Source organism: Carcharhinus amblyrhynchos, chromosome 4 (assembly GCF_965287045.1).
Source record: "Carcharhinus amblyrhynchos chromosome 4, sCarAmb.v2.hapA, whole genome shotgun sequence".
NCBI lineage: Eukaryota > Metazoa > Chordata > Chondrichthyes > Carcharhiniformes > Carcharhinidae > Carcharhinus > Carcharhinus amblyrhynchos.
Genome location: NC_137327.1, coordinates 33075852 through 33088593, shown reverse-complemented (window position 1 = coordinate 33088593; position 12742 = coordinate 33075852). Strand labels below are relative to the sequence as shown.

The 12742-nt window shown below is 38.6% G+C and overlaps 1 protein-coding gene across 1 annotated transcript in view; it reads right to left on the bottom strand.

The window, feature by feature from the left end:
• The window catches only part of gpt2 (glutamic pyruvate transaminase (alanine aminotransferase) 2), a 40550-nt gene that overhangs the window by 14684 nt on the left and 13124 nt on the right, over positions 1-12742 (bottom strand). The window contains exons 2-8 of the mRNA XM_080186951.1: positions 10012-10101; positions 8030-8138; positions 6994-7127; positions 6599-6842; positions 3160-3239; positions 2899-3035; positions 776-950 (exon numbers count right to left, since the gene is read on the bottom strand). Of these exons, the coding sequence (XP_080043077.1) occupies positions 776-950; positions 2899-3035; positions 3160-3239; positions 6599-6842; positions 6994-7127; positions 8030-8138; positions 10012-10101 (969 nt within the window). The remainder of the gene's footprint in view (positions 1-775; positions 951-2898; positions 3036-3159; positions 3240-6598; positions 6843-6993; positions 7128-8029; positions 8139-10011; positions 10102-12742) is intronic.

The following is a 12742-nucleotide window of genomic DNA, read 5'->3' as shown; positions in this document are numbered from 1 at the left end:
ACCTGGCAAGTTCTCAGTTCAAGAGAGCAGTTAAGAGTCAGTCACATTGCTGTGGAGCTGTACATGAAAAGGACATAAGTGAACCAGATGTGATTTTACAACAATCGCCATGGTTTTCATGGTCAACATTACTTAGAATAACTTCATATTCCAAATTTATTTTTTAAAATTCTTCTAGCTGCTGTTGTGGGATTTGAACCCACAGTATGTGCTCGTGTCTCTAGATTACTGGTTCAGGGACAATGATACACCACATCTCCTCATTGACCCAGTGTTTGTTTTACATGGTAACACTTACTGCTGCTTGAATCACCTTCATCGCTGGACTGGAGAGTTTAGTGACTAAACAACTAGCACTTGCAAAAGCATTTAGCAAACAATGGGAATAAAAGACTGGAAATATCAAATCGTATTTTGTGGTTTAGGGCATTGAGGGGTACAGAGAATGTAAAAACCTTGGAGGCTATTTATTTTAGGAAAAATAAGTGATATTGAGATTGTGGTTAGCTTCTATTATTGAGCAGTATTGCTCATGATAATTTTGTCCATATAAAAAAGTCATCCTGCCAGCTGATCACAAAGTAACACAGATAAACTATGCCATATGAGAGCAAAATTGCTGATGTTAGTAAAATCATTGGTAGATTTGCCCGATTAATAGAGATAAAAATCGATTAACATAAGGAAATGGAGTAAAATGCACAACATTCTGATTAGATCACTAGTAATGAAGAAAAACAAAGCCAATTCAAGCAAAACCATAAAACAGACTAACCAATGTAAACATTTCATAGGATTCCTCTCCAGGCTTTGGTGGATTTACCACAACATCCATGGCTGCTTGCCCTGGGACAGGTGAGCATAGTCGAACTGACAGCATTTTCTCAAGCTGAGCCTTAACCTCAGGGTCCATGTTGATAACTTCCATATAGCCACCTCTAAATCCACATCTAATAGGAAAGTTAGGCTAAGTTATCAGTTTATTTGAGGACTGTCTAGTCGGAAGCAACAATTATATAGAAACAGCACAAATAACAGTTTCAGAATGAACCTGTTGCAAACTATAATCAGTGAAATACTCTTCAATTCTGAATTTTCAGGATTCTCAGCTACCTTTTTTTAAAAAAATGAAAAACATTTTGAAGAGGAATGTTGGACCCGATAACATTTGCATGAATTGTGGGTGGTGATTACATTTAACACCGAGAACACAGTCAAGCAGCAGGGTGTCCCGGTTTAAAATGTCAGTCTAAGGAGCAGGGTTAATTGGTTGGTTGGTCGTTTACTTGGAAACATAAGCTGGCTCGTGGTATCTGGGCTAGGGAGAGTCAAAGCATCCAGGTTTATGCTCATGCATTTTTCAGTAGGCTTCATTGGAAAATCACGTGGATGTCAGGTGCAGATAGGATTAGGCATTGTTGTAATGTCCCTATAGCCTCCAGAACTTCACTGGTCCCACTGGAACCATACAAAACTGGTCAACATGTTCATGAGGAATATATTACATGCTCCAAAAAGGTGTTAGTTTTGGGTTCCCGATATTTAAAACAAACTGACACAAGAATTAGATTATAAGGTCAGCATATGGAGTACAATTTGCTTTATGGAGAGATAATAATGTTCTGGTACCTGTGTACTCATTTTGTGATGAACAACTTCAGATAAAGCAGTAAGAAAACCGAAGTGGTTTTGAATCAGATTTGGTACATGTAACACACAATTGGTTCATGATCCAGTAACCCAAAGATTATGAGTGTAATGCCTGCAACATGTTTTTTGTTAATGGTCCATTTCCTCTAGGTTGGCAGGAAGTTGTAGTTCTGCTGGGGCAGCAACTCCAGAAATTAATCACATATTCAAAACATCAAAAGAGCCATGTATAGAACCATGAGGGAGTTGCAGTCAATGAAATTAGTGAACAACTAAAGCAAACTGTTTGGATGTGGATATTGAACAATAATAAAGTAATGGCTAAATGGAGAATCTTTAAAATAAATAATTCTAAAAATGAAGGCACTTCTAAATTCACACAACCCTGTGAATGATATTTGCAAAGGTAAAACAAAGCCATTCTAAAATCTTCAATTACAATAATGAGGGAAATTAGGAGAAGAGATAATAGAAGGGCTAAAAATGGAGAAAAGTTTCAATAGTGAATATTCTGAATGATTACTTTTTTCCTTCGTATTCATTAGCATGAGCAATATACCTTGGTCAACCAGGGAGATCTAGAATCATAAATGACCAAAGTTAATAAAATGTTGAACTACATGGCTTAAAAAAATTAGAATACAAAGGGAGAAAATATGTCATCATTCAAGATCTGATTGCACCTTGAAAACTGGATCCAGTTCTGGTTCCTAAGAAATAAACACTTAAGCACTGAAGATGACATGCAGAAGCACAGCAAGATTATCATGAAAAGGGCCCATTCAAGAGAAAAGACTGGAGAAATTTGGCCTTTCCATTCTGTGTTGAAGTGTCCAAGAATTTTATATAAACAAAGACATCAGGCAGCATCTCAAGTCTGTGTAGTCAGTCACAGATGATCCATATTTCAATTTCATCAACTCATCTTTGATTCATATCCCTCGATAGCCTAAAGATCTATTGATTTCACTTTTGTAAACTTCAATTGACTCAGCATCCACCGTGTTTGGTTGAAACAGGAATTCCAGGTTTTCACTCCCCTTTATAAGGGGAAGCATTTCCTGATGTTACACCTAAATAACATGCTCCAATTTTAAGATTATACCCCTTTTTCTGGGCAAAGTTTCGCTCTATAAATAATTAACTAAATAAATGCTGAATCAACTGAACCTCCTAAAGTGAAGCTTACTATTTAAGGCTTTTTGTTTAAAAGAATACTTAAGTAAAGTTTATACAGAAAACACCTACTCTCCTGTGTATCCTTTGGATGTGGAATTAAATGAGACCAGTTCCACTGTATTGTAGTATTCTGGACCCATCTCGTACAGCACCTTCTTAAATGAGTGGAATTTACAGTCTCTTGAGTATATGTTTTCTTGGTAAACCTGAATAGAAAAAAGGAAACATCCAAGTATACTTTATTTTGAGGCAGAACAATACATGACTCAAAATCACAAAGCTGCTTTCAAATAATTTGATAATTATACAAGCAAGCAAAGTTGATCTTACCTCATCAGCCAGAAGGAAGAGCTTTTCTTCATAAGCAAAAGTAATTACATCCTCAATACATTTTTTGTTTTGCACCTGGCCTGCGTTTAAAAAACATTAATATTAAAAATCTAAGATTCAGATTCAGAAATTACTTTCCTCTTCCTGGCAACTTGACCATCACTTACAATGACTATCTAAATATTAAAACAGTGGTAATATACTATTATCGGGATGATCATTTAACTCAAAGTCACCTAAACTTCCTTATTTCCAAAAAGAACATTACTGCAATTCTCAAATAAGCCACTAGATGGGAGTTTGCAAAAATGACAAAAGGTCCTGGTACCAAGATAGGGAGTGGGTGGCAAGGAAGGCGCAGAGTAGCGGGGAGATGCAGGTCCAACCAGATTCCCACTTGTATTTTGGATACCTGATTTAAACATACCACACAACCTGCTGCCACAAAATGGCCTGAATAGAAGTGGCAGAATGGGGTTGCTTTTCCTGATTTTACATTTTGATCCGACCCATCTCCTGCCTTGTTGTTATAAACCCCAAAGATGTTTCACCCAAAGACAATACGTATGCACCAACTCATGTTATGCCAGATTTTAGATTGATTTTAAAAGAATGCATTTTAAGTGAACCATGGTTGGAGGAAAAAAAAATTAGTAAATCTGTTTGTCTCAGTACAAGATGGACAACTACAATTTAAGGGAAAGACTGGTTTGGAATTAACATGGCATTTTTCACATTTTCAGTTCATTCAATCTATTTTCCAGCTAATTACTTTAAGTGTTTCACTTATAGTCAAGTAGCACACAAGGACTCAAAATAACAATGAAATGTATGCCTAGATAATACGTTTTTTGATGGTGTTGGTTGAAGGGGCGGGGGGCGGAAATATCAGCCAAAACACCAGAAGAGCTCCCTGGATTTTGTTAATAGTGCAATGGGATCTTTTACATCCACCATCTGAAAAGAGGGACCTCAGTGCATGCACCATTCCGTCAGTACTGAACTAAAGAATCAGCCAAGCTCTGCAACAGACCTGAACACTCAACCTCCAAACTCAAAAAGACAAGAGTGCTGCAAACAACACGTTACCACAAAGTAAAAAGCTGCAGTGTGTCTGTGCCTGTAACAAGATTACTTCCCTGACCAAACAGGTTTTCAATATTGTTTTTCACCATTTGCCAAATACCTCGATATACAACTAGAACAGGCTTGTTCAACCTTTCAGTTGGAGGAGAACCACATTTGCATATTTTCCTCACAAGGAGCCAATAAGCAAATTTTGGAAAGATATGGTTTGGCACAACAATAAACTGAACTTCAAAAAAAGCTGAGATTTTAGGGAAAGAAACAATTGCTGAATAAATGTAAAACAAGTCACAACAACAATTATGTTTTTATAAAAAGAGTAATGAATAAATATAACCAGAATGTTGGAGGGTCAGTGTTTGTGGGCATGAGTATATATGGTTTAGTGTGTGGTAATGCGAGAGAGAAAAAGTGAGACTCGGTGTGAAGCAGACCCTCACCTCCAGTCCAGTCAATCACTCCCCCAGTCACTCTTTCCAACAAACCCACAGTCATCATCACATCCCTGACCTCACCTAGAATCAGAGTCAGAGTTTTACAGCATAGAAACAGATGCTTCGGCCCAACTTGTCCATACCACCCCTTTTTAAAATCGCTAAGCTAATCCCAAATGCCCGCATTTGGCCCAGATCCCTCTAAACCCATCTTATCCATATCACTAAGTGTTTTTTAAAAGACAAAATTGTATCTGCCTCTACTACTACTTCTGGCAGCTTCTTCCACATACCACCCTCTGGACACTTCTGTATCTCTGCCCTCATCTTAAATCTATGCCCTCTAGTTTTGGACTCCCCTACCTTTGGGAAAAGATATGACTATGTAGCTGATCTGTGCCCCTCATTACTTTATAGACTTCTACAGGATGCCCCTCAGCCTCCTACACTCCAGAGAAAAAAGTCCCAGTCTATCCAGCCTCTCCTTATAACTCAATCCATCAAGTCTCAGTAGCATCCTAGTAAATCTTTTTTTTTTACACTTTCTAGTTTAATAATATCCTTTCTATAATAGGGTGACCAGAATTGCACATGGTATTCCAAGTGTGGCCTTACCAACGTCTTGTACAACTTCCACAAGACATCCTAACTCCTGTATTCAATGTTCTGACTGATGAAACCAAGCATGCCGAATGCCTTCTTCACCACTGTCCACCTGTGACTCCACTTTCAAGTATGAACATGTACCCCTAGATCTCTGTTCTGTAATTTTCCCCAATGCCCTACCATTAATTAAGTCCTGTCCTGGTTCAATCTACCAAAATGCATCACCTCGCATTTGTCTAAATTAAACTCCATCTGCCATTCATCAGCCCACTGGCCCAACTGATCAAGATTCCATTGCAATGAGAGATAGCTTTCTTCACTGTCCACTGCACCACCAATCTTGATGTCATCTGCAAACTTACTAACCATGCCTCCTATATTCTCATCCAAATTAATATAAATGACAAATAACTGTGGACCCAGCACTGATCCCTGAGACACTGCTGGTCACAGGTCTCCAATTTGAAAAACAAATGAGAAAACTTCAAACCCTCTGGGCCCAATTTGATCTCACTCCCCAGCTCCACTGTGCTTGGCCACCCAGCCCCAGCTTGCCCCCACCATCACCTCCTGTCAACAGCTCTTACATAGTTTGAATATGTCAAGTACTTGTCTTTTAAAAGGATGCAAGTGTTTTATTGTTGAAATAGTTAAAAAGGCTAATGGGATGCTGGCTTTCATAGCGAGGGGGATTGAATATAAAAGTAGGAGGTCTTGCTGCAGCTGTATAGGGCATTGGTGAGGCCGCAGCTGGAGTACTGTGTGCAGTTTTGGTCGCCGTACTTACGCAAGGATATTTTGGCCTTAGAGGGAGTGCAGAGGAGGTTTACTAGGCTGATACCGGAGTTGAGCTATGAGGAGAGGCTGAATAAACTAGGCTTGTACTCGTTAGAGTTTAGAAGAATGAGGGGAGATCTCATTGAGACATATAAGATGATGAATAGGATGGATAGGATAGAGGTGGAGAGGCTCTTCCCACTCAGAAAGGACAGTAGGACTAGGGGGCACAGCCTCAAGATAAAGGGGGGGGGTGCGGTTTAGAACGGAGTTGAGGAGGAACTTCTTCACTCAAAGGGTGGTGAATCTCTGGAATTCTCTGCCCGTTGAGGTGGTGGAGGCTGCCTCGCTAAATATTTTTAAGACGCGGGTTGATGGGTTTTTGATAAGCGAGGGGATTAATGGTTATGGGGAGAGGGCGGGAAAGTGGAACTGAGACACGACAGATCAGCCATGATCTTACTGAATGGCGGGGCAGGCTCGAAGGGCTGGATGGCCTACTCCTGCTCCTATTTCTTATGTTCTTATGTAAGTACCTGTTGGGTTTCCTGGGTTAATAATACAAAGAACCTTGGGGTTGCAATATTCCCTGGCTGCATTCAGATTTTTTTTCAATTCATTCTTATCTAGAGCCCAGGCGTTGTCTTCATCCAGATAATAGTTGATTTGGACTGCATCAAACTCAGAGATGACAGCAGAGTACAGGGGATACTGTGGGATTGGAATCATCACTCCAGTCCGCATTCTCCCTTCTCCAGCCACCAGAAGTTTCAAAATGGTCTAAAACATAAAAAGAGAATGGCAAGTTATTCATAATAATACCCATTAAAGCTACACAGTTGCAAACAGAGTTTTGTCAGTTGAGCAACGCTAAATCTATTTAATGTAAACAATTTAACAGTGGTGACCACTCTTCTACTTTTATACATACAGATATTGCATCACTTGCTCCTGTGGTAATATATATATTCTCCGGATCTGCAGGAACTCCTCCATCCCTTGTCTCCACGTACTTTGCAACATCTCTACGTATACAATTCAGGCCTTGGCTTGCACTGTAGGAACCTGACAATTTTAAAAAAAGTGCCCACGTGATAAATATTGGACTTGAATATTCTATTAAAATTTCAAAAGCTCTAAAAGTGCAACACCCTTTGGTTGAGTATACCATTAACATCCTGTATCCACAACTGGACCAGATAAGAGCACAAACTAACAGCTCAAATATTTTTATCTTCAAAGACCAGCTTGGTTTAGATTAGAATGTTACGCTACTGGCTAATTATCTCTGCCTTTCCCAAAGGTCACTAAAAGCTGCAGTTAGGACTACCAAGAGGTTCTTGGTTCTGACTTGATGATCGCAACTGGCAAAAATCTTTTTAAAAATTTCAGTGTGGATCTTTAGTGTCTTCTCTTCGCCAATGCTGGCAATAACCCTTCCATTCCTCATTGCAAGTTTCATGTTTTAACTGGTCAATCATCTTTGCAAGGGCATCAAAATCTTGATTAATCATGTTGAACATACATCCCTAGCAACGATTACTGGGTGATGATTACCTGCAAATCATTGCTCAATTGTTGTTCCTCCCAAGCTATTCCAATGGCAAATTGATGTTCCACACAAATCAAAGTGTGTCCAATAGGTAATTCTAGGAAACTCAGTCAAATCAAACAGTTCAGGAAAAGAAAATCCCATCAAGATAACCCTATCCCACATGTTGTAATCAGGCATTCCATTGCCCCATTTCTTCCTCCCCCTTACCCAACCCCAACCATGCCTCATCACTAGAGCTCAATATAAACTGGACTGTGGGATTGAGAAAAAGCTCCAAATTATAATCTTACATGAAAATTTCACTATTAACCTCTTATAGACACTTATCACTCACTCTGATGGCTTTAGGACTGCTGAACAGCATTTTCTTAAGTGAACACACCAGTACACAATGGCGATGAAGCATAAATACCTAAACTGTTTCCTCCACAGTCCAGCAGGATTCGTTGGGCCCTCTCCTTTGCATCAGCAGGGAATTGCGGACTCTCAAACAGCTCTGGATAAGTACAAAGAGCAACAACCTGAATTGGGCAAAAAAACATATTCCAATTATGTATTTAATTAATTTTTTCTTGTATTTTTCTTCCACAAAAAAACCTCCTCAAATTTATAATTTGTGAATCTCACAGGGATTTAATTCAAAAGGACTTAAAAACTACACTTACAGAAAAAAGTAGGAACGTGAATCTCTCAGATCCCGAGTTGGAAAGTATCAAAACAATATTTTCTCAGTCATGCATACACTTGCTAATGCTGCTAGCCATATGTGCTATATATACCTCTGGCTTCCTTTCTGGAAATAGTCAGCAGGTCAGACAATCCTCAGGATAAATAAAGTGCCATAAGTTAGGCCAACTTGGCCCATCAGGTGCTATTTGCTATCTGAAAATAAAAGTGGCCAAAAGGGCTTTAAAAAAATAAAAATGTTTGACTTGTCTAAATGAGACAAAAGAGGGCTGTCTCCCATAAATTTTTTGATCACAGATAATTTGTTTTAAAATAATTGTTGCAGTTATTCAATAAATGAACCTTTTCACAACATAGTAGTGTTTAGCTAACACACATTAAGATTGAGTGTACAAACATATGTCAGACTTTTTATGCACAAGGGTTAAAGAATATCAGAACAGTTGTAGACCAATCAGAAGTTGGACCTAACCTTCAGATTTTCAGGAAGAGTTCCATATTTCCATTGCCCTTTGTGTGAACATCACCCTGAATATCCAAGTTCTACTTTTGGGATTCGTCCCCCCCGCGCCCCCCCCCCCCCCCCCCCCCGACCCTCCCACAGCTCTGTGCAACCCGCCCTGGGTAAGAGCTTCTCACTATCCTGTCAAACCCTGCAAACATCTTCAACACCTTAATTAATTTATACTAGACAAAATACATGACTAATCCACAGAATATGTCCACAAAAAAGCCAAAACATGCTGGAAATACTCAGGTCACACAACAGCCACGTGGAGAAAAACAAAAGTTAACATTTTGGGAGGATGATGACCCTGCAAAAGCTCACTATTCTAACAAATGCCTTTACTCACGCTGGCAAAGCTGTGCTGCACACCCCAAAACTAATTCACCCTACTTGAGGTGAAGAAACCAGAATGGAATGCTACATTTTAGATGCAGAATATCAGAGCTTTATGTAACCAAAGCATAAATTTCAACCCCATTGTAAAGCCCTTGCGATTAAGACTGGCATTCCATTAGCCTTTTAAACTGCTTAATGTACCTATCCAAATTTTTAGTGATCTCTGTAAATATATCTCTAAACCTCTGCCCCTCCACATGCTTGATCTAGCATGGTAATGCAGAATAGTTTTACACATTTAGAAAGTAGGCCATGGCTCAACAGCACATTTTAAAGAATCTAATCAGAGGTTCCACTAGAAAGTGCATTGAAATAAACTTTTGTGAAAAAATATTGTGATTGAAAAAATTTCCCATCCCCCCGATATTACTGAAAAGTTGAAGTGAGCTAAATTTCTTCTACCAACTATGTCTATCAGTATCCAAGATTGCAGTATTACTGATGATTGATAATTGATGTCATGTTACTTTATCAAAACATGTTTCAAAACATTGTGCACAATTCAGAAATAAATTCCAAATCCTAGAAAAACAATTTAGATGTCTTGCACACTTCAAATAATATAGAAACTCAGACTGCAGGTGGACAGAATTGATCCACCCACCTCCCCAAAGATTTACGAAAAGCATTCCCTACAATAACAATTTACAGCCACAACTGAAACCAAAATGCATTATGGAAACTAGGAAACATTCAATATTAATAGTATTGGTGAGGGTTAACTTTTTCTTTCAGAACAAATGATGTTTGAAAAGTCTTCCAGAAAGCACTGCAACATACATTTTATACTTGGGCATACCCACCTGTCTCAGAAATGTGATCGGTTGCTGCCCCATAGCATGAGCATCTCCTATGTTAGCTTTGATTACTTCTGTGAAGGGCTTCTGGGCTCCCTATATGAAGGCATAGAACAATCATAGTCAAATGCAATGTGACTATTTGTTATAATACTTCTGGAAAAGGGGCAATTTAAGTCATCAGTTCCATATAATTGTTACAGAGGCAGCATAACCCATCAGAAGGTTAACCAGACAGCTTGGGAAAAAAATTGTCATTAACGATATTGAGAGTTGAAAATAAATGAAAAAAGGCATTACACTTCATGCATACTCTTTAGAGAAAATCTAGCAATATAAAAGAGCTGAATGGGAATGTACAATAAATCTTGCTTCTGGAGCCCATTTGTTGCCCCAGACTGTTCAAAGGCAGTGTGTCCAAAACGTGTAGTCTCAAGACTTTTGAGATCTATCGTTGTACCTCTGATTTTAACACCTTCGAAAAGAGATTAAACTATTCAAAAAAGATAACAATACAAATTGAATAGACAGCAGAGAGTAACAAATTCTCCCTCCCATCATTAATATTCACACACCAAGTACCAAAAACCAAACAATTAAATGTAATTCAAACACCTTTTTCTTTCTTCACTCAGGTTTATTATTTGTAGTAAATGTACTAACCTACCATGAAAATTCTTGACACCAACATGACTGCAGCTCAATAAATTTGACTTCCCCTTTTATCCGAGACCTCAGCTGAAATGGTCCCTGAACTTTGAGAACAGGGAGTGGAAATTACAGTTTTAACCCGACTCCTGTGGACTTTCAATATCCAGAGTGTACTCAGTCTGTATCCATACTTCTATGCATTCCGGTCTTAATTATCCCAATGCTTGCCATAGATTTGAGCTCATCCAAGGCTCTGTTGCCCACATCCTAACCAGTATCAAGTCCGGCTTACAGGTCAGCAAGCACAGGCTGATCAATGTCAACTTCCAACGCACCACTTTAACTCCAGAACTCCCATTCAAGTTCAAATACCTCCATGGTCTTGACGCTCATCTGTCAGTTCCTCCAACTCTATAATCAATGGAGGACTCTTAAACAACCCTTTGCCTCAAAAATGGTAACAAATAGTTTTGGAATTTCTCTGCTAAACTTCTCCCATGTAACTGCTTGGCAAAGCTTTTAAATTCATGTATGTAACTGCTTGTGAAGAACACCAGCAATTGTTTTCTACATTAGAAAAGGTCCCCTTTTAAATGTAGGTTGTCAGAATTGTTACACTCAGGTGGTGGCAATTCAGCCCAGCAAATCCATGCTGGCTGTGTAGAGCAATCAAGTCAATCCCATTCCCAGGCTCTTATCACAGTAGTCCTGCAAGTTTATTTCCTTTGAGTTCATTCAATACCTTTTGAAATCATTGACATTTTCAATGCCATCATTTTTGTAGAGGGAGGTTATCACTTGTCGCATAAAATGTTAATCATCAAATCCCCCTTCAAGTCTGTCCCAAAGTCTTAAAATCTTTGTCCCCTAGTCCTTGCATCAACAGCTAATGGAACCAGCTTTTCTTTGTCTGTTTTATCTAAACCTTTCCTAATCCTGCATTCCTCTAATCAATTCTTCTTCAATCTCCTTTACTCCAAGGAGAACCACGCCAGCTTCTCCTATCTAATCTTGTAGCCAAAATTTCTCATTCCTGGAACCACTCTCTCAAAGACTGTCACATCCTTCTTAAAAACTATGACCAGAATGGGATGTATTGTTACAAAAAAAAAGGATTTTGTTCCAATCCAAATACAACCTAAATCATTGAATGAAAATTCTGCCCCAGTTATTATTCTTGGAGATAAAGATTTTATATGCCATAAGGGAGACTGATGTTTATGCCAGGACCAGAGGAGAACTTTTGAGATGTTTTGATGCTGATCCTAAACATTTCTTCCCACAGTCCAAAGATGAGTGGGGTAGGTTGCTTGGCATGTTAAATTGACCCCAGTGTCAAGGGAATTAGCAGGCTCAAGTGTGTGGGGTTATGGGAATACGGCCTGGGTGGGATTGTAGTTGGTAGAAATCTGATGGGCTGAATGACCTCCTGTACAGTAAGGATTCTATGATAGCGACTGGAGTCACTTATGCAGCCAGATCAGTAACTTGGTAAAGAATCACAAATAATGGTTGGTGATGATTGAACAACAGGAACAATCTCCCTTGATCCACAATGATAACTTCAGTAAGGGGGAGAATCACATGGACACACCTGAGAAAATAAATCAATCAAGTACTTTATGCAATTGCTTCATGCAAAATAGAGCAAAAAAAATTATAGTGCAAATAAATTGAAATCAAATTTGCAGACAGGAAAGAGAGAAATTAAAGTAACTTACATTTTGAAGTACAAAGCAAAAAAAGTACTAGAAATGTAGCAAGAGAATATATTTCACAAGAATGTGTAATAGTTTAACTAATCAGCCATGCTCTACTACTGCAAAAAATTACCTCAGTTACTATGAACTGCAGTAAGGATAGATTATTCCAGGTTTGGACTACGCAAATATTATTAGAAACTAGGTCTGTTCCAATCAAAATATAAATACCAAAGGAAAGACATTGGGCTTTTTAAACACGAACACAGATTTTATACCAATCATTCTGATAGTGAATGTAGTGTTCATAGTGTACTAGAGATATTACTGCAGATCATGCCATATTTTGAGTAATATAAATAAGTGAAAAGCCATTCATAATGTAA